Source organism: Scyliorhinus torazame, chromosome 13 (assembly GCF_047496885.1).
Source record: "Scyliorhinus torazame isolate Kashiwa2021f chromosome 13, sScyTor2.1, whole genome shotgun sequence".
Lineage (NCBI taxonomy): Eukaryota > Metazoa > Chordata > Chondrichthyes > Carcharhiniformes > Scyliorhinidae > Scyliorhinus > Scyliorhinus torazame.
Window position 1 is genome coordinate 61,578,592 of NC_092719.1, and position 21,972 is coordinate 61,600,563.

General features: G+C 46.5%; 1 protein-coding gene across 2 annotated transcripts in view; it reads left to right on the plus strand.

Annotated features, from left to right (window-relative positions):
• Positions 1 to 21,972, plus strand: part of LOC140388059 (copine-8) — a 544,832-nt gene that overhangs the window by 443,133 nt on the left and 79,727 nt on the right. For both annotated transcript variants that reach the window (XR_011934073.1, XM_072471659.1), the window contains exon 13: positions 853 to 914. Coding sequence is in view for 1 of the 2 variants with exons in the window: in XM_072471659.1 (XP_072327760.1) it covers positions 853 to 914 (62 nt within the window). In the remaining variant the exon portion in view is untranslated. The remainder of the gene's footprint in view (positions 1 to 852; positions 915 to 21,972) is intronic.

Here is a 21,972-nt window from a genome sequence, read left to right on the forward strand (position 1 = left end):
ATGGAAGGATAATTTTAGTCTTGTGCAATAGTGTGAAGTGGGCTATAGCAAATTGACGGCCACTGCATCCAATTCCCTGCCTTGGTTCAGTGGTAGCACTCTCACTCTGAAAGTTGTGGATTCACGTCCGGCTTATCAGACTCAAGCATATAATCAAGGCTGACATTTCAGTGCAGTACTGAGGGAGTGCTGCAGTATCAGAGATGCTGCCTTGCGGATGGGATATTGAACTACGAGACCATGCTGTGCACACATTGGTTTCTGCAATTCCTACAGTACAAACAGTGGCTATGTGCTTCGGAACTACTTCTTTGGCTGTGCACCATTTTGGGCGGACATCCTGAAGGTCACTGTACAATTGCAAACTACTTCTCATTGTCTTCAGTGGAATCAGGCATGTTGTAAGGCAGGTGCCATCGCTTATTTTGAGCTACTGTCTAAGATCAATTCCACACCCAATTAGTTCAAAGATATAAATATAACATATCGTTCCAGTAAGCTAATAAATTGTCCCCCATAAGATTGTGCGGTTAGTCGGCAACCCAATTTACTAACTGATGTACGAGTAAGAAAAAAAACATGCAACTACTGTAACTGGAATAGAACAATGAAAGAAAGTTTGTTTTTTAAAGGAACGCAATATCCAATCTGGATCACCAGTTTTAAGATAATACACATATTCGCACATGAATTATAAATTATATAATTTTCCTGTTTAACTGTTGCCCTTGCTTCATTTTACTTTCAAAGTTTGCCATGAGGGTGTTGCAGAGGGCTTAGCATTTGTTTGCAACTAGTATTGTAATACTATCCCACGAGACAAAACAATTGCTTCTGTTATTTTTTTTCTAGGTAACATTGCTTTCCTTTGCAGTTCACACGGAATGCACTTTCCTTGATTACATCAGAGGAGGGTGAGTATTTAAGTCGTTCCATTTATACATGTTTATGACCATGCTATGATTGGGATGAAGCAGGCCAACCTTTCACATATCACTGTGATTCACTCCAAACAGGTACCTCATTATGCTGCTGCTAATCAAGAATATTAAGGCAAAATTTCAAACAGGTCAAATCGTTCTTTTATTTTTTTTAAAGTGGTTTTGGTGGCCGTGTTACATTCCTATGTCCTCTATATAATCCGAATTTGGCAACAAAAACATTGCCTAACCTAGCCTTAGGTCTACCCATTGCTTACAAACTCTTTCGTCCATTCTAGGCGGACAAAAGAGGTTCCAGTTCTGGAGCAATTCAGTTCCCGTTAATGGACCAGCACCGGTACCACGTAGAACTCATGCAATTGCAATGCATGCCGACCCTCAACCCAGCCAAGATGATGGCACTGGTTGCGTTGGAGCATGCCCATCCCATTGATGGTCAGCTGGGGCCGGAGAATACCTAGGGGGTGGCCTGGGGGGGGGGGGGGGGGGGGGGGGGCACTCAATTGACCCATAGCGCTAATTTCCTAGTGGGCAGTCAGTGGCATGCACAGCGGCATGGCTGCCCTACAGGCTGTGGCAAAGGCGGTCCATGTCCGGCCACCCCAACCTCATGGCCCACCTCCATGCCAGCCCTGCGTTACCCCCCCCAGCCCTGGCACACAGCCCCCCCAGCCATTGGCATAACTGTCAGAACACGCTAGCACCGTTGGACACTGTTTTCACCCCTCCCCCTCCGCAGACGTAGCACCTGTTTCCCAATTTGAAATACCACAAGTGAACTTTGCCATCCTGGCGGCGGCGGAGCAACAGGGAAGGCTCAGAGAATACTGGGGCGGGCGTGTTAATGATAGGCCAATGGCCTTTACTGTACAATTTTGATGCCCATGCTGGCGTGTGACGTAGGGCGCATTCACGGGGCTGTCGAGGGGCCTGAGCAGGCATTCCGTATCTCGATTTCGGCTGACACCAAATTCTTCGCACAATCATGTTTCCCAATTCCGGTGTCGGTCTACGAAAATCCCACTGTTGTGTTTTGCGCCACAGCACTAGCCCTTCCCATCCCAGTACAAATTCAAAGTACATTGAAAACCAGCCAAGCAAAGTGCAATATTATGCCTTAACAGATGTTAACCTTCAAGTGTAATTTCAGTGGTGACAGTGAAGGCCTTTTGAAGCAATTCTGAGGAGAGACTTTAACTACTGATGTGTCAAGAGGCAATTTTAGAAATTAATTTGTTGAATTTATCAAGCAGAAATTAAAAAATATATAATCCTTTAATTTGACAACATTTGTCTATTTTTTCAAGGACGTAATCAAATCTATTTTACGCAGTGTATGCTTCCTGCAGAGTGACTTGTACATGTTGGTCACCACTTATGGATGAATAATAATGGAATAATATGATTTAGCTTCAGCTTTATTCTCACTGAGTTGGGCAAATGAGCAAAGTAAGCTTAAATAAAAGATGACATGCATTCAATTTTCTCCTGTGAAATTATCATTAGTGATTAAACTGAGCAGATAAGAGGGTGGATTCTTAATTGCCTGACACCAGTATCAGGGGCGAAATTCTCCTACCCGCCCCGCCACATTTCTGCGCCGACCGGCCGGCGGGAGTCTCCGTAACACCGGCCGGTCAATGGGGTTTCCCATTGTGGGGCACCCCCACGCCGTCGGGAAACCCCCGGGCGCCGGCAGAACGGAGACTTCCGCCGGCGGAGAATGACGCCCCAGGTTTCTGATGGGGCGGAGAATGGAACGTTGGCCAAAAATCGAGATTGACTCCAGGCGCCACACCTGTCTGATACTCCAATCTTCTATTGACGGCGGCAGCGAATTATGCGCCACAAACTAGTGGGTGGATGCAAATCTGACTCAGTTAGAAACCTGAGTCTCCACCTGCCCCCTCCCCTTATGCACTGACCCCCACAGCGGGAAATCCTCCAGTACCCTGCTTTGATATTAACCACAATGTTTATAAACACTTTTTAAAAGATTGACAGTTCCTCACCACCTCAAAAGCAGCTGAGTGCTTTGAATTCCTATTTTTCTGAGCAGGAAGCACTTAGCTGCTTTTAACGTGATGAGAAGCTGTGGTAGCATCAAAGCAGGACACCATTGTGGCAGGGTATTTGAGATTAATTCAAGCGTGAAGGGAAAGATAAACAATCCACCAAGCACCTGTCTCTTCAGTAATAAAACTGTCAATCACTGGCTAATGCAATGTATTGCAGTGTGGAATTGAATGGGAGATTTGCATTTCAAAGGCTGTCAAGGGATTTGAAGCCCTTTGAAGTGTACTTGGCTTTCGAGGAAGCCTCTGATACTTGTAACAGCTGCTGTTTCAAACACTTGTGTCTGACGCAGCAGCTGTGAGAGAAGGGTAAGTGAACAAGACAATGCAGTTAATTTTCACATTACTGCCTACACTGCTCTTCAGCTTTCAGGCAGAGATGACGACTGATGGGGTCTCTGATGGAGGACAATTGGCGGGGGGGGGGTCGGTCAACCTAATGTGTGCATGTTGTGCTGTGGGTGACCGTTACTCCCGTGGTGGGGGAGGATGCTCCTACCTATCAGCGGCGGAAGGGAGAGCAGGATTTGCGTTAACCATCTTTGGTTTTCCAATCTTTACTTTAACCTCCCAATTTAACAATTTTGTTTGCTTTTTCATTACCTTCACCATATTGTGAACAATTCACGCAATTGTCTTTCCCAGTCTGTGGTCTAAGGGCACACTTTTACCTCAAACTTTGAGAACTACATGCTGGTTCAATGAATCAATAAGGGAAGGCGAGGGGGCCCAGCCACTGGACCCCTGTATTGGGCAACCGCTTAAAATGGCGGCTCGATACTGGAATTCCAATGGAATTCAGCGTGCTCTCCTCCGTGCACAAACTAGCACAGTAAAGGCGCTCCTAGCGCCAGCGGAGACCAGTAGTCATTCTCCACTGGCGGGAATGAACAATGCAGCCTACATTGATTTGGTGGTTGCAAAAATGTAAATCATAATATTTAAAAATGGAAGAGGTCATCAAAATGTAATTACTGAGATAATAATAACACCTTAATGACCTGATAACAGAACAAAAGCATGAATCATCAGTGCAAAATATCTTTGAACCAGCGTGTAGTTCTGAAAGACTCAGGTAACAGCATACCTTGGACCACAGACGAGGAAAGACAATTACATGAATTGTTCACAATAAGGTGAAGGTAATGAAAATGCAGTATAAACTGTTAAATTGGGAGGTTAACGCAGTGATTGGGGAGAAACAAAGATAGTTTCCCACGCAGATATGGGGAGAACGTGCAAACACCCAAGGCCACACTTTTTAATCTGTCACCCAGAGCAGTAGGAAATGCCCCAAGATGCATTTTGATTGATGGATCTATTAAATCAATTATTATCGAAAGTGAAAGTTTTGTTAATTACTGTGATTGGGTGAAAACCTACAGGTGCATGAAAAATGTTGGTAATAATATATTTTGGATGGAAATAGGGATTTGTTTCAACAGCATTCAGAAAAAACAGAGGTACACCTCGGATAGTATGGTTCATAAATGGCTGCTTACATAGCAAGCATTTTAGGTGGATAACTTTGTGGACGCAGGTAATGTGGTTGTAATGATGCAACTTATCATTGGATAAATTATTGATAACGTTCCCTGTGAGACTTGTAGCACATTGGACCAATATTAAAACTACAAATTGGATAGTTTGAACCAGAGGACAACTTCATTTGGCAGTACTTCTAATTGCATACACTCAAAAAGTTGCTTCTCAGAACAAAGGGAAACAGATTGTTATGTGCTGGCATGAATTAATAGACAAATGGCAGCTGAACTCTGGTTGATGCTGCATCAGATCCCCATAAGCAGAATTTTGCTGTGATGCTCTCCAACAGCAGCAGCATCACTTTGCAGCTATTGACAGAAGAGTGCAGGTGTGAGCAGGAGGGTCCAGGTGACCCCTTGTGTAAACCGAGTGGCTGCTAACGTCCTGGTGCTCCCCCTTTTCCTTCATGTGTATCACCTCAAAGGAATTCTAGTGACAAACTCTCTGCTGACAGGAATAAATAAATAACTAATTACACATGTCATTCATGAAAGCCTAAATGCCATTTGTGAACACAATAAAAAGAAGGCTTTCCTTTGAAGGTGTCTGTGATATTTAAATGGGCTTCTGCCCAGAGCTCTGAGTCAGACGCAGGAGAGTCAGCCCAGCTTGCACTCGGCCAAAAATAGCACAAAGCTGCAGCGCATTCTCTTAATCATATGGTAATGGAACTCTCTCCACTTTGCGTTGGGAGCTTCAGATATATGTCAATCTCAAGCCTGCCTTGAATATCGAGCATCGCGCTGAGCAGAAATCTGGCAGTTTAGCTGCATTATAGTCCTTGCTCATTCTCAGTGCTGCTCGAAATCGGGGCAGTAATGAGATGAAAATCGCAGTATTGCAAATATGCCCAACAAGAATTTTATGCGGCTTCAGTGTTGTAAAATATATTTTCAAAGCCTAAGTCTGGAGGGGTGAATAAATTTATCGCCTTGCCACTCCTGAAGTTAGTTATAACAGTGTTAGAATTTTTAGAAAATTATAAAATAGGGGCGGCACAATAGCACTGTGGTTAGCACAGCTGCATCGCAGTGCCAGGGACCTGGGTTCGATTCCAACCTCAGGTGACTGTCCATGTGGAGTTTGAAAATTCTTCCCATGTCTGCGTGGGCTTCCTCCGGGTGCTCCGGTTTCTTCCCACAGCCCAAAGATGTGCAGGTTAGGTGGATTGGCCATGCTAAATTGCACCTATGTGGGATTACGGGGATAGGGTGGGGATTGAACTTGGTAGGGTGTTCTTTCAGCAGGTTGGTGTCAGACCCAATGGGCCGAATGGCCCACTTCTGCACGTAGGGATTCGATGATTCTATTAATATTCAATTAAATATATACTTGACCATATGTGAAGCTATATGAAGAAAAAAACAACCAGATCTCTTTGGTTAACAAGTAAGGAGTTAGTTCATTGTTTAAAACTCATTCAATAAGCTTTATTAAAAAGGTAGAAACATGTGCAGAATCCCATAATGCACACACACAAGCATGCAAAACAGAACAAGTTACTAAATGGAAGGGTTGGAATTGATAAAGTTAAATTTCAAAAGGAAAACAAGAAATGTATTTTCTGACATTCCTTTGGTGGTCTTGAAATTTCCAGGGATATTGCAGCTGATGCAAATGGGTTGTTTTTCTTGAGTTCTTAAAATTGCAATCTGTATTTTACCAAAGTGGATGTTATGACACTTGAACTTCCCTTTGATAAAGATTATCTACTTAGAGAATCAGATAAAGTTTATGGTACAGAAAGAGATCATTGGTTTATCCAATGAGCCACCCAGCCTAATTCCAATTACCAGTGTTATGAGCACAGCAGATGATAATTGCTGAACAAACCAAATCCCAGATGGAAACTTGGCTTATAGAATCATAGAATTTAGAGTGCAGAAAGAGGCCATTCGGCCCATCGAGTCTGCACTGGCTCTTGGAAAGAGCATCCTACTTAAGTCCACATCTCCACCCCATCCCCATAATCCAGTAACCCCACCTAACCTTTTTTTGGTCACTAAGGGCAATTTATCATGGCCAATCCACCTAACCTGCACATCTTTGGACTGTGGGAGGAAACCGGAGCACCCAGAGGAAACTCACGCAGACACGGGGAGAACGTGCAGACTCTGCACAGACAGTGACCCAGCGGGGAATCGGGGGTGGAGGAGGAACTCTCACTGTTTACTCTCACCTATTGATCTCAGTAACATGGAATTCCAGTGACACTTTAAGGATTTGAAAAAGTAAATGATTTATTGACAACAAGAAAAGAAGATTTAAGCAGACACGATTACAGTTATAGTTAAAATAGACTGAAAAAACATTCCCCAAAAGAAACACACTTTGTCAGGCCACAAGTAAACACCTTCTGGGCAACACTGCCTTATAGACACCTAAGTAATCCAGTAATATTACCCAAGGCAACACTGCTGTACAGGTACATGTATACCATACAACTTCTCACTTCCTTCCACTCTGCTGTGTAAATCCAAGAATACTCAGAAGCAAACTTCTTTCTGAAACCCAAGGCTTTTCTGGCTTGACTGGGTGGATGATTCAAGTCTCACCATCTCCCAGCACAAAACTGTTACCAGGAGGTCTTCCCCACACAGGCAATACAACTCAGTTCAACATGTTCCCTTAAGTATCCTTTCTCCCTTTCATCTTCAATTCCATTGTCCTGAGTTCCCCTTTGAACATAACTTTTCCAAAATATAAAAATCTTTTGTGTTTTCTCTATTGCCTCAAATAAAATGTTATAACCTGTGAGGTGGCATGTTGGCACAGTGGTTAGCACTGTCGCCTCACAGCGTCAAGGACCCTGGTTCAATTCCTGCCTTGGGTGACCATCTGTATAGAGTTTGTGCTTTCTCCCTTTGTCTCCGTGGGTTTCCTCAGGATTGTCTGGGTTCCTCCCACAGTCCAAAGGTGTGCAGTTTAGGTGGATTGGCCATGCTAAATTGTCCCTTAGAGTCCAGGAATGTGTAGGTTGTGCGGGATTATGGGGGAGTGTGCCAAGGTAGGGTGCTCTTTCAGAGGGTCGATGCAGGCTTGATGGGTCAAATGGCCATTTTCTGTGCTGTATGAATTCTATGATTCTGTTGTTCACTTATGAAACCTTTGCAATCTGGAAAGTCTTACACACTTTTGCAATTTAACAGCTGATAAAAAAACAAGTCCATCTCTATCTCATAATACAAATTTTTTAACTCCACTTATTTACCTACAAATCTACTTGACCTTAGCTCCATTACACATGCATGCATTTAACCATTTTACTCTTTTCATCTCTCATTCTCCCAGACAAGCTGGTCCCCATTAACTTTTCCCCAGTTTACACACAGTATTCTTTACACCATAACACAATATTCCTCAAATATATTTCAAAAGAATAACATCTATCTTCACATTAGTATTTGTCTATAATCCTGCAGGTTTCTGCATTGAGGTGCACATGAGACACTTTTTGAATGAGTTGAGGGTTTCTGCCTGTACTACAGTTTCAGACAGTGTGTTCAAGATTCACAAAAGAAAATCCTCATCTCCTCTCCAATCATTCGACCAATCACTTTACCTCTATGCACCTGAGTCACTGACCTCTTTGCTAAAGTAGATCCTTCCCTTCCATTCCATCCAGACACATCACACTTTTGTGCATCTCAATTAAATCTCACCTCAGCCGCCTCTGTTCCAAGGCGAACAACCCCAAACTGTCCAACCTTTTCCCGTAGCTGCAATTTTCCAGTCCTGGTAACATCCTCACAAATCTCATTTGTATCTTCTCTAATGCAATTGCACCTTTGTGTAATGAGTTCTGTTACTAGAACTGTACACAGTACTCTTGTGACCTGACTAATGTTTTATACAGTTCAAACATAACTTTCCTGCCCTTAAATTCAATGCCTCGGCTAATAAAAAGGATTCCATGTGCCTTCTTAACCACCTTATCAGTGTCTCCTACTACCTTCAGGGATCGGTGGACATTCACCTCAAACTCTCTCGCTTCTTCTACACCTCTCAGTATCCTCTCATTAATTGTGTACTGCTTTGCCTTGCTTGACCTCCCAAAATGCATCACCTCCCTCTTCTCTGGATTGAATTCTATTTGCTACTTCTCCATTCACCTGAACATTCAATTGACATCTGCCTGCAGTCTACAGCGGTACCCTCGTTATAAACTATGTAGCTACTTTTTGTATCATCTGCAATCTTCTTGTTCACTCCCCTACATTTATATCCAAACCATTAATCTATACCACAAAAAGCCAGGGACCCAATACTGAGCCCTGCAGAAAGCCACTGGAAACAGTCTTCCAGTCACAAACACATCCCTTTGCTTCCTGCCACTTAGCCTAATTCATGTCCAGCTTTCTACATTCCCCTGGAGCTCATGGACACTTGTTTTTTTAACCAGTCTGCCATGTGGAGCCTTGTCAAAAGCGTTGCTAAAATCCACGTCGACCACATCAACTGCACTACCCTCATTGATCCTCCTTGCTAGTTCCTGAAAAATTAAATCAAGTTTGTCAGACATGACCTTCCCTTAACAAATCCAATCGAGCGTCCTTGATTAATCCATGCCTTACTATGCGACAATTTGTTCTGTCCCTCAGAACTGATTCCAATTATTTTCCCACTACCGATGTCAGGCTGACTTTGTTCTATCCCTTGCTATCATTTTTAGACAAAGGTACAGTGTTCGCAGACCTCTAATCCAGTGAGGATTGGAAAATTGTGATCAAACCTTCTGCAATTTCCTCCCCGGCTTCTTCAAACAACTTGGGGTAGATTTCATCTAGTCCTGGTGATTTATCCACTTTTTCCTCTCTCCCTATCACATCCAACACTTCACACGCCTCCTCAGCATCAATGATAGCATCATCCCCTTTTTTGAAGAGAGAATTATACCCACATCCTCTGCCTTAACACTTAGGTTATCTTTTTAGTCCTTTTCGGGCTCTTCTCTTTCCTTAGTTATCATCTTGCTCTTAATGTATTGATAAAACATCTTTAAGTTCTCCTTGATTTTGTTGCTAATATTCTTTCATGCCTTCTCTTTGCTTTCCTGATAACTTTTTGATTTTGCACCCTATATTTCTATGCTCCCTTTGGTTTCCTGTGGTTTTAAATTATTGGTGTCTGGCATAGGTTTCCTTTCCTGCCATATCTTACCCTGCAAGCTTCTTGACATCCAGAGGGTTCAAAACTTGGCTTCCATGCCGTTTCTTTGTGGGGACACATTCTATTCTGAACCCCTTAACTCTCCCCTTGGAATACCTCCCCCGACTCTGGCACTGATTTACCTTCAAGTAGTTGTTCCCAGTCCACTTTTGTAAAATCGCTCCTCACTTAGTAAAATTGGCCTTATTGCAATTTCGAACTTCTGTTTTATATTTGTCGTTTTCTGATGCATTCCAAAATGTAATATATATAGGGTCCGAACTTGAAAATAGCCGAGAGAAAGAGATGATGTTACTTCCTGCAGACTCTGATTGTAACAAACAGACATGCTTTTAATCATAGACTCACCTGATGAAGGGGCTGTGCTCCGAAAGCTAGTGATTCCAGATAAACCTTTTGGGCTTTAACCTGGTGTTGTAAGACTTCTTACTGTGCCCACCCCAATCCAACGCCGGCATCTCCACATCATATAGATTTTAACATGTGAGGTTTCGACATGTGGGTTGGCAACTTGTTATCAACGCACAATGGAGGGCAATCCATTGTAATGGAGCTTTGATCTCCCATTGTCAATGCTAAAAAGACGCTATCAAAACAGAGAGGGGATCCTTAACATGCTCCGTGCATAATACGTTTTGTTAGTTCTTTGTTGTTCGTGGCAGTTTCTGGAGTTATGAAGTCTGGTGCTCTACTGTGCTCTTACTTTTAGTGGAGAGTTCAGGCAATGGTAGGCATGAAGTCCAACAAGCGAACTGCTGAGCCATATCGCGAAGCCTGGGAAATATGTAGGTCAGGTGACTTCTGCATTCTGGAACAATTTCAAATGTCTTTGCCATTCTAGCTATTTGTTTTCCTTTTTAAAAATAACCAAAGGCATTATACCAGGCAATGAAACTAATGATTAATATTCCAAATTGCACACAACACATTGTTGTGACACTGCTTAAGATGCAGACGTGATTTACATTAATTCCCTCTGAATTTCCCAGCTCAGTAAGCGGCAGCCTATTCCTTGACCAATACTAAAACTGCCTGCTTTCTGAGAAAACGCCCCGAAAATATTAACAAAATAACCTTTTGTCCCACAACCCATTTCTATGACAATGTGGCAGGCTTTGCAAAGGTCTCCAACAGAAATGCAAACAAATTATTTTACCTTCAACACAACCTTTTGTTCTGTAACTACATGAATAATGGATATGTCTTGCCCTCTCTCCAGATTCCAAGATCCAGAAAGAAGTCCAGAGAAGGGTCACATCCTGTCTTTTAGTTTCACTATCGCCCTTGGCTTTTTAGATTAATTAAGCCTAGGCTCCTGCCAACTGCACCACCTCTGCATTGTCAGTATGCTTTGTCCAAGTCGGTCCTGTTATGGATGAGCTGCAAATTCTTCCAGGTTAACACAGGGAACACCAAAGCTATCTTCTCTGATCATGCCACAATTGCCTGATCTTTGCCACCAATTCTGTTCTACTGCCCGGCCAGTGTCTCAGGTTCAAGTCGACTGCTTGTAACCATGGCATTCTATGGCCACAGACATTTTGTATTAGTTTATCGGTTTCTTAACCAGGCGTTTCCATTGACCTTAAATTTAACCCTTTAATTCCTAAAACGAAAAGATATACTCTACAAATTATGAATTGGGTATTCGCAATGAAGTACGCATTCTTTCCATTTTCTTTTGTTACCTTAATTAGTATCACAAGCAAATCAGGTTGTTTGTGGAGCTTCAAAGATTTAATAGGGGAGAAAGAGAGCTTTGTAGTGCCTGCTCTTAGTCTGTCTGAAGCTTCCAAATGATCAAAATTGGGATCTCAGATATGGGAGGCTAGTGATAGGAGTTTAATGAATTGAGCAGTGGGTGAGGCTATGGGCACACTTGGCAGGATATATCAAAATGAACTCACTCACTTTGACAATTCATGTCAGATCAAGAAACAATTCCTGCATGGAATTCATGTTCTTGGAGCTACATTCCAGGCATTGACCTGCATCACTAACGGCTCCCAGTACCTCATGAGGTATGTCCAGTAGGTCTCTTGGGGCCCCTGGGTCTGTGGGACATCTCTCTTTCTGTCCACCTCTTCCAACCGAGTCCTGCAGTGTATTGTCTGAAAATATGATTGCTTTTTTTCTCGCATGTTCAGCCACTGTTCAAAGTATCACTGCCCAATGTCGATTGAAAAGGTTCCCTCCACCTCTTGCAGTCACAATACATCTCCCCTTTAAAAGTTGCATGCTGCCTTTAAGTAGTGCTAGCTACTCGCAATATTGGGCTGAATGCATTGAGAAAGCTGCTCCAGCTTTCTGTGTTACGCATGACAAAATGCATGGGAGAGAGGGTTGATTGCACTACGTGAACCCTATTCTCATTTTCAGGTCTTATCCAACTTCTCCCCCAGATGTCTTCGGTAGATCCAATGTATTCTTTGTAATAGTTATCATTATTGGCACAGTGGGCAGAGACTGGATTCCCAAGCCAGAGTGACTGGCCTTCCACATGCATATTTCACTAGTTTTTGGCCAGTTTGCTGATGGCAGATTGTGGAGCAGCTGTGTATCCTATCAAAGGACAAGGTTTATAACTTGCAGAATCAGTCCCATTCCACAGGAGTACACTCACTGTCAATAAATAATAGAAAATCCACTTCCTTGCAATCACCCTGGTTGAAGGAGACTGGTTAAAGGAATTGAAAATCAGGGGGGAAATAATAAAGTTAAACATCTGCCAAAATAAAACGAATAAAGTTATTGCAAAAGAAATATTGGAGCTGAATGTCGATATTGATGTTGTTCATCTCTTGGGGAACATTGTACATCAATCAGTTTATATAGGAAGCAATTAACGCGATGATAATACTTTATGGTCAGAATGTTTAGGATGGTGAGCACTCGCGCCCGTCACCTGGAGAGTTGGTGATGCCCCCCCCAACCCGAATTGAAGATGAGATCTTTTTCTGTTTCCCACCCTCCAGTCACCGGGCAGCTGTCAGCCTGAAAATTGTGGCTGTGTGGGAAAAGGCCCTATGTGGCTACTTCATAGAAATTACAGTGCAGAAGGAGCCATTCGGCCCATTGAGTCTACACTGGTCCTTATCCACCCTATCCCCGTAACCCAGTCTAACCTTTTTTGGAAACAAAGGGGCAATTTAGCAAGGCCAATCCACCTAACCAACATATCTTTGGATTGTGGGAGGAAACCGGAGCACCCGGAGGAAACCCACGCAGATACTGGGAGAACGTGCAGACTCCACACAGATAGTGACCCAAGTCGGGAATCGAACCTAGGACCCTGGAGCTTAATAGGAGCACGGGCACAGGCATGGGCAGACTTTTTGTCCGAGGTCCTGTCCGTCCCACCATAAATTGCATCCAGGTGGGGGCAGGCGGGGTCTCGGAGAGAATTTCGTCCATGCTATTTTACACCCCCCCCGCCCATTGCCCATGCCTCAGAACCCACCACAGGTGGGTGACAAAATACTGGTGTATGTCTCTTTTACAAGTATGCAGTGACATTCGGAGAAGAATTACTAGACCAGTAATTTCCTCAAGATAATTCAATGATGACTGTTTTATACAACATATGCATCGCATATCACAACAAAGTGTTTTAAAGAACTGGGCACAATGAATTAATGGGGCTATTTTTATCTGCTTATAGCTGTCCCGATACATTTCCCCTGGGCGAGTATGGGTGAAAATCTCACACGAGGGATGGCGGGAGGCACAATGGGACAAGCAGCAGATTGAAGCATGTTAATTTTAGTTTACTCGTATTTCATTTTATGCAGGGTGTGGGCATTAGTTATTGATTCACGTCTGCTCCTATGAATAGGAACCGGCTGAAGCTGGGGGGGGGGGGTTTGCATATTTGTAATGTTTAGCTCTCTAAGGAAATGCTTATAAAAGTGTGCAAAGATCGGCTCAATTTACGTGCTTCAACACTCAGCTTTCAGAAGCATTCTTTTCGTTGGAAGAGCAAGCCTGCTTCTCTTTGCCACACAAAAAAACAAATCAATCGTTTTGCTTGCCTTTTTTTTTGGACCAGCCAAACAATTGTGTTGGGATCCCAGGATAAGAGCCTACTAAATTGGTGCTCTTCCATACCAGTAAGCTTGGAGCGACTCTTCAGTGCTCATAGCACGTCAGTTCCTTGCTAAAAGGATCTGAGAACCAAATTGTTCTGTTCGATGGTGGTGGTGGGGAGGGGCGAGGGGGGGGGGGGGGCAGGGGTGGTGGGGTGGGGGGGGGGGCAATAACAATGATTGATGACAGACCCAATTCTGACAGCATTTCAAAGTTGACCCCCAGTGATTTTATTATCTGTGATTCCCCAGATCTTGTAATTGTATGATTTGTGTATAGAATATGTATGTAATGATGAGTTTAAATATACAAGTATACACTGTTTGGACACTGTTGATGAGGAGTGGCACTCGCAGGAAACGCTGAAGCAGATATTTTGCATCCATAAAGCCTGAAACCCGAGGGCTGCCACCTGTGATTTCCCAGCCAGTGCTTTTTGTAACAACGATACTTGGCTCGATAGAATCAGCCTTTTGTTCTGCTGTTGAGCAAGTTTGTGAGCCTTAAAGATTTTAAAGATAGGCTGTGTTTTGATAGCCTTTAACAGATTATATATGAGCTCTCTTTTAACTTTCATGTGTGAACTGCCAAGATTCCTGAAAAGATTCTTAGATGTTGATGGATCTGTTGTACATTTCCAGCATTTTGGTTTAACGGAGTGGATCTTGCATTTATTTTTTTTGCCAGATGTGAGGGCAAAGAACAGGCGCCAGTGCGCGGGAAAATCAGACATGGTGGCTTCAGGCATCTTTCAGCTCGTGAGATTTTCTGGCCAGCTGGAATTTGTGTGATAGAATGCTCATGTACATGTTCATCTCAAATGCACCCCTGACACATCTTCCCACAATGAAAACATTTTAAGAATTCTGGGGTGCTGATCCACAGACCCATTTTCAGCCCACCCCATGCACGTGACAGTGAACCACCGAATCACTCCTTCGAAATCCCAAAACGTGGCAATGTTGAAGGAGAAACCTTCAACTGTTCCTGCTAAAATCTCCTTCGAACGCCTAAATGGCGGTAACAAACATTTGAAGTAATTACGTTGCTATTTTGCAGCTGGGCCACCACCCAACCTTTGCTCAGTAGTCCTACCGATCTTCAGGAGAATGAGCTGCAGAACAGTCAGGAGAGATGTGAATTCCTAATCTATTTGGCTGTTCTTATCTTGAAATCAAAATAGATGAACTCTCATTTCCCCACAATAAACCTCATTGGTTACAAGTTGACCAACACTCTCAACCAGCCTATGGGTGCGATCTACCAGCCGTGTTCCCCCCCCCCCCCCCCCCGCCCCCCAAACAGGGGCACGAGAGGTCTCTTCTGGCAATTACCTGGCTCGTCACGCCTCGCAAGGTCTAACTGGAAAATCCCGTCCACTGTACCTTGCCTCTAAATCAATTACTAACTCATATCACAAAGCTATCGCAACTTCTGTTATTGCTCATAATCTCTTCTGTGGAACCTTATCAACTGCCTTCTGGACGCTCATATAAACAACATCCACAGACATCCTTATCGATTTGCTAGTCAGCTCATTAAAAAAAAAAAAACTTTGTCAGATGTTACAAGCCTTCACAACTGATACTTTTCTCAGTGTTCAATCACTCTCTGATGATAGGTTCAATTTACACATCCAGTTACCTGGGTGGAATTAAATGCCCTTCCCCAAGGTGCATTCAATATGGTGGGAGGATGGTGGATGGGGACCATACTGCCTTCTCTCTACTTCCCTCATGAGTCTGTGATGGGAAGGCCCTTTGGAAGGCCTTTCTGCCATGCCGTCAATTGAGGTTTATTAAGAGGGAAATAATGCCCACTTTTGGCCCTCATCCCACTGTTGCTGGATTCACCCAGTGGTGGTGGTGGTGGTGGGGGGGGGGGGGGGGGGGGGGGGGGGGTGCAGACACTCATGCAGGATGCTCGAAAAGCAAGCCCCGGTGTATTTGCTTGCAGGCTTCCGGAACGCATAGATGTCCTTTGCAGCCGCGAAACACTTGGGCGCAATTCATTTGTGGTCTCTACAATCATGGCCCTGTCGTGGTGCACCACATGATGGGCCACGATGATAGAGACCATTCAAGCCCATCTGAGAACCAATTCCACCCCCCTCACTGCACATCGGGCCAACCCCCCCCCCCCCACCCACCACACTGCATAGCAGGCCCCAACCCCCGGATTGCCTCGGTACCCCATCCTACCCCTAAATACGGGGGTGAGTAGACCCACCTCCCCAGGGACCCCTGAAATAGGGAGACCCTCTTCTGGGTCCCCTGTGATAGGGAGACCCCAACAATGACCCCTGTCATAGGGAGAACCCCCCAAAGGGACCAGTATAATAGGGAAACCTCCCACAGGGACCCCTTTCACAGTGGATGCCCCACAGGTACCATTGTAATAGGGGGACCCCCACACAGATCCTCTGCCCAAAGGAACCCCTTCTGCAGACCCCCCAACACACAGACCTCCAACCCCACCCGCAGAAAAGAGATCCTTGTCTGGAACTAGAGAGCAGTCCAGACATGGAATCTTTATAGCTGCAATACTTACCTTGCAGCTCCATGGGCGGGATTCTCTGACCCCCCCCGCTGGGTCGGAGAATCCCCGGGGGGGCGGCGCGAATCCTGCCCCGCCGTCAGCTGCCGTATTCTCCGGCGCCGTTTTTCGGGTGGGGGCAGGATTCCCGCCACACCGGTCAGGGGCCGCTGGCAGTGGCCCCCCCGGCGATTTCTCCTGGCCCCGATGGGCCGAGCGGCTGCCCATTTTTGGCCAGTCCTGCCGGCGTGAATCATTCAACTCACATACCGGCGGGGTCCTGGTAGGTAACTCGGTGGGGGCGGTCCTCGGGGAGGCGCGGGAGGATCTGTCCCCGGGGGGGGCCCCCACGGTGGCCTGGCCCGCGATCGAGGCCCAACGATCTGCAGGCGTGCTTGTTCCATGGGGGCACTCCTTTCTTCCGCGCCGGCCTCTGCAGGGCTCCGCCATGGCTGGCGCAGAGAAGAGAACCTCCTGTGCATGCACCAAAATATGCCAGCTGGTCTGCGCATGTGCAGAATCACGCCGGCGGTTCCGCGTATGCGTGAGATCACGCTGGCACTTTGCCGCATGCGCGAACTCGCGCCGTCCCTTCGCCGCCGGCTGGAGCAATTCTCCGCACTTTCGGGGGCTGTTGACGCCGGAGTATTTGCCGCCGGTTCTCCTGCCGGTGCGGGGACTTAGTCCCCCGAAGGGGGAATCCCAGTGCATATGTCCATTTCTTGAAGGAGAGCAGCTCTGCCTACATCTGGTTCCCACAGATGCACCATCTGCCATTCATAGCTTTCAAGGAGTGGTCTGTGATTGACAGCTCGTAAAAACCATCTGCAGCTTTGATCCATTCATATATCCTTTCATGCTTCAGTGGTTCAAGTGGTGAATCTCCAATGTTTGTGAACATTGACCACATTGGAGAGATACAAGTTGCCCTCAGCGCATTCTAATCACTCAAGCATGTAATTGCACTGCACGTATCTCCCTGGGGAGGCGTCCCCCTATTACAGGGTCCATGGCAAGGAGGGTCAGGTCACTTCCGTACTTGGATGTGGGGGAGGGGTGGGTGTCCCAGGCAATCTGGGGCTGGCGGGGCTGCCGTGCGGTGGGGGGGGGGTTGGGTTTGATTTTCCGTGCGATGGGGTGCGTGGGACCCGGGGCTGATTTGCGGGTGGGGGTGGCCTCGGGTCACCTACCCAAATGCGGCTTGAGAGCAGGATTCCCTGCGAATCCCTCGTGTTCTACACCATGCAAATCTATGCATGGCGCAGTGAATTGCATGCTGCTTTACGACCGCAAGGGGGTTGTAAAACTGGTACAATTAAGCTCCTGCAGGAGAACATAGGGTTGGATTCTCTGATTTTGGGGCTATGTCCGGAGGATCCATGGCATTTTACGTGGAAAATATCGGCGAGGCCCCAGCACCGAACCTCTGACCGGTGAGGGGCTAGCAGCCACGCCACATAAAACGCACGGCCTTCCTGATATAAACGCCTGGGGAATTTCCGGGTCCATGGCCGCTCTTGCGCATGCTGATGACCTGCAATGGTCGCGCCATACAATATGGCGCCGGACGTGCGCAGACATGACTTCCCAGATAGTACCCCCACGGGCCACCACCCACTAGTCCCCCCCTTGCCGAAGCCCACCCCCCCCAGCCAGCAGCACGGCTCCTGCCCATCTGTGGCAGCGCTGGACACAGTCCGCAGCCACCAAGCCGTGTTCCCGACCACTGAGACCGCACGTCGACCGCGCGGTCGGGATTTTGACCCACCAGGTGCGGAGCATTAGGGGGGTGGGGGCCTTCAGGTAACATCCTGAGGCTGTCCCAATGGCGTGCAGCATTGATGCCGTTTTGGAGGGGCGGAGCATCCGAAAACAGGCGCCGCCCCCAATTCCATCGTGAAAAAGGATTCTCTGCCTGATCGCTGGATTATCCGACTTTGCGGCTATGTCCGGAGGAAGTGTCTGGTCTTACGACCAAAATGTCGGCGGCGCCCCCACACCAATGCTCCGCTCGGTGGGGGGGTCTAGCATCCGTGCCACATAAAGCCCGCTTTACCTGCAGATACGAACGGCGAATGGCCGGGTCCGAGGCCGCGCATGTGCATGCCGGTGACTTCCAGCGGCCACACCGTACAACGTGGTGCAGGCCGCACGCGGACCCAGCCTGCCAGATCGTGCCCTGCCGTAAACCCCCTCGCCACACTAGACCACCCCCCACCAGTCCCTCCAGCCCCCACCGAAGCCCTCCCTGCCAGCGGAACGGCCCCCCCACCCCCCCGAATGTGACGGCACTGGACCCAGTCCACAGCCGCCACGTGAGGTCCCCGAAAACTGAGAGGACACGCGACCGACGCCGTCGGGAAGTCAGCAGGGGAGGGCCTCAGGTGGCGTCCTGAGCGTACTCAGCGATTATGCCATTTTTGAGGGGGCGTGGCATCCGAAAAACAGCCCCATCCCTGATTTCGGCGTAATAACGGATTCTCCGGCCAATCGGCGAACGTGATTCTGGCGTCGGCAATCGGAGATTCCAGTCCATGGTCTCCCAATCGGAGATTCCAGTCCATGGTCTCCCAATCGGAGATTCCAGTCCATGGTCTCCCAATCGGAGATTCCAGTCTATGGTCTCCCAATCGGAGATTCCAGTCCATGGTCTCCCAATCGGAGATTCCAGTCCATGGTCTCCCAATCGGAGATTCCAGTCCATGGTCTCCCAATCGGAGATTCCAGTCCATGGTCTCCCAATCGGAGATTCCAGTCCATGGTCTCCCAATCGGAGATTCCAGTCCATGGTCTCCCAAACGGAGAATCCAGCCGTGTCTTTAAGCCAATGATGAACATTTCAGTAATGAGTATTATTCAATAAACTGAGCAGTTCGTAAAATATTAAAATCTTACTCTTGGCTCTTGCTCAAACCTTAAATATTTTGTAGTAAAACCTAAGGGCTCAAAACTATATTACATTTTGCATAATCATCAGTTATAATCTCAGAAAATAGCAATTAAAATGGTAGTTAGATTTTATCAGAGTAAAATTATTTTTTCTATTATTGAGCTATACTTCAAAATGTCAATTAAATGTCAGATTGTTTAATTTTAATAGTTTCTAAGATTTAGGTGGTGAGTCGCATATATCAAGTGTGCCGTCAGAAAAATCAATGATATGATTCATTATAGGTTGTGCCGCATTGAGTCTTGCTGAGTGAGCTGGTTTAATCATGTGCTTGCTTTTTTAAGCACCTAGGTAATGTGGCATCTATAAGTCTGAAGGTGAATTTTCCACATTGGAACCTTGCTCGCGTTGGGCACTGTCAGGAACTCGCATGGCCATAGTCATAAGGTCATGAGATAATTACAAAGCAGGATTGCCATTCAATCAGTCTGGATTCATCTGTTTGGAGAGATCTGAATACCACTTCACTGTAGCATCTAACTGATTCCATGGGCTGGATTTTAGTGTCCAGCACGATGAGAGGCAACAAAAGCAGCAGTGAACCAGGCACCTCAACGTATCCGTTTTCAGTTCTGATATTGAGTCTCAGAAAGGAGGGGGTGAGAGCAGAAAGCCAAAGGAGGCAGCGTTGAAGAGGAAATGGGGGGAAGAGACATGCACCGGCCGGGGCAGGTATAGATCGTCCCTGGGTGTGGTGGGGGGGGGCACTACACCAGCAGGTGAGTAAGCACAAGGAAGCACAAGCGAGGGGGGGGGGGGGCACAGCATATCTCCCGACGAGGGGAGGGTGCCTGGCGACAGCAGGAGAGAACATTCTGTGGGGGGGGCTTTGAGGGTGTAAATAGAGAGGGAGAAGCTGGGGGGGAGGGGGGGGGAGTGTAATGCGCAAGGGGGGGAGGGGTGGCAGACCCAGGGGGAAAGTCGGAGGGAAGGGCACAAGGCTGGCTATGGCAGATCGCACGTGGCAGCAAGGAAAACAAAGGCACCGCAAACAGTGAAACAGGAGGGCCCCCGGAGTGCAGGGCGGCATCCACATGGTGTACACATGGATGCAGGCCATCTTGGGTGTCCCCTGGACAAAGAGAAAGCCTGGGGCACTGGGGCCCAGACTCATGGTGAGTACGGTGACCATAGCCATCTTGGATGGCCCCTAACAAAGGGAAACCCCGGAGTGCAGGGCGGCATCCACATGGTGTACACATTTATGCAGGACATCTTGGGTGTCCCCTGGACAAAGAGAAAGCCTGGGGCACTGGGGCCCAGTCTCATGGTGAGTACGGTGACCATAGCCATCTTGGATGGCTCCTAACAAAGGGAAATTCCGGATGCAGGGGCGCATCCACAAGGTAAGTATGATTGACCCCACAGGGGGTGGGGGACAGAAACTCACTCACCGTCAGAATAGTCAGGGGACTTAACTGCCCAGTGAGAAGATGCAGAGTCTTCGTCCATCTGAAAAGTATGAAAACTGACATAGCCTTCCTCCGGGAGACCCACCTGAGGTAGAAGGACTGACTGCAGATAAGAAAGGGCTTGGTGGGATAAACAGACCATTTGTGCTATGGGATGAGGCCTAGGGGGGGTGGCCATACTGCTCAATCACAGGACAGCATTTACAGCAACAAGGATGGTTACTAACCAAGGGGAACGGTAAATCACGGTTAGTGGTGTCGTGGAAGGAGCACCAGTGACCCTTGTAAATATGTATGCATCCAACTGGGACGACGTGGAATTCATGAAGAAAATCATGGTGGAAATCCTCGACATAGATACACACCGACTCATCATGGGAGGGGAGTTTGACTGCGTACAGGATCCATGGATAGACAGATCAAACCCCAAATCGGGAAAAAGTCAAACATGGCGAAGGAACTGGGTATGTTCATAGAACAGATGGGGGCAGTGGAGGTTCACACACCCAGGGGAGAAGGAGTTCTCCTTCATCTCCCAAGTACACAGGATGTAGAAGCCATTCACCAACTTGTTCCAAGATATGTTCGTAGCGAGCAACCACTAGAGGGGCGAAGCCACACAAAGAAAATAAGAGGGGCACGGGACAAAGTCGCAGGGGACTGGTCCGAAGGCAAGCGGAAGCCCAAACTAAAACTGTAAATAGACACTTGTAAATACGTGCTCTGGTCATACTGGGGATGGTAACAGATGTATGCCAACTAAAGTGGGGCCACGGCCACAGTGGGAGGGAAGGCAATTTCCTGTAAACACATGTGCTGATTTCTGTTTCTCTTTTTTATTTTCCTTTTTGCGCTGTTTTGTAATATGTAACTTATAAATTGTGAAATAAAAGATGTGAAAACCAATAAAAAACACTTAAAAAATAAGATCCCTGTGGCCCTCCACTATTTATGGGTTGTGATCCTGAAAATGCCCCTTATCCCAATTCTCTGTCTTCTATTAGTTAGCTAATCTTCTATCCACACTAATACATGACCTCCAACACCATGGGCTCTTATCTCATTAAGTAGCCTTTTATGCAGTATCTTATCGAATGCTTTTTGGAAATCCAAGTATATTTCATCCACTGTTTCCCCTTTATCTATCCTGCACATTACCACCTCAGAGAATTCTAATAAATTTGTGAGGCATGTTTTCCCCTTCATGAAGCAATGCTGACTCTGCTTGATTATTACATGTATTTCTAAATGTTCTCCTA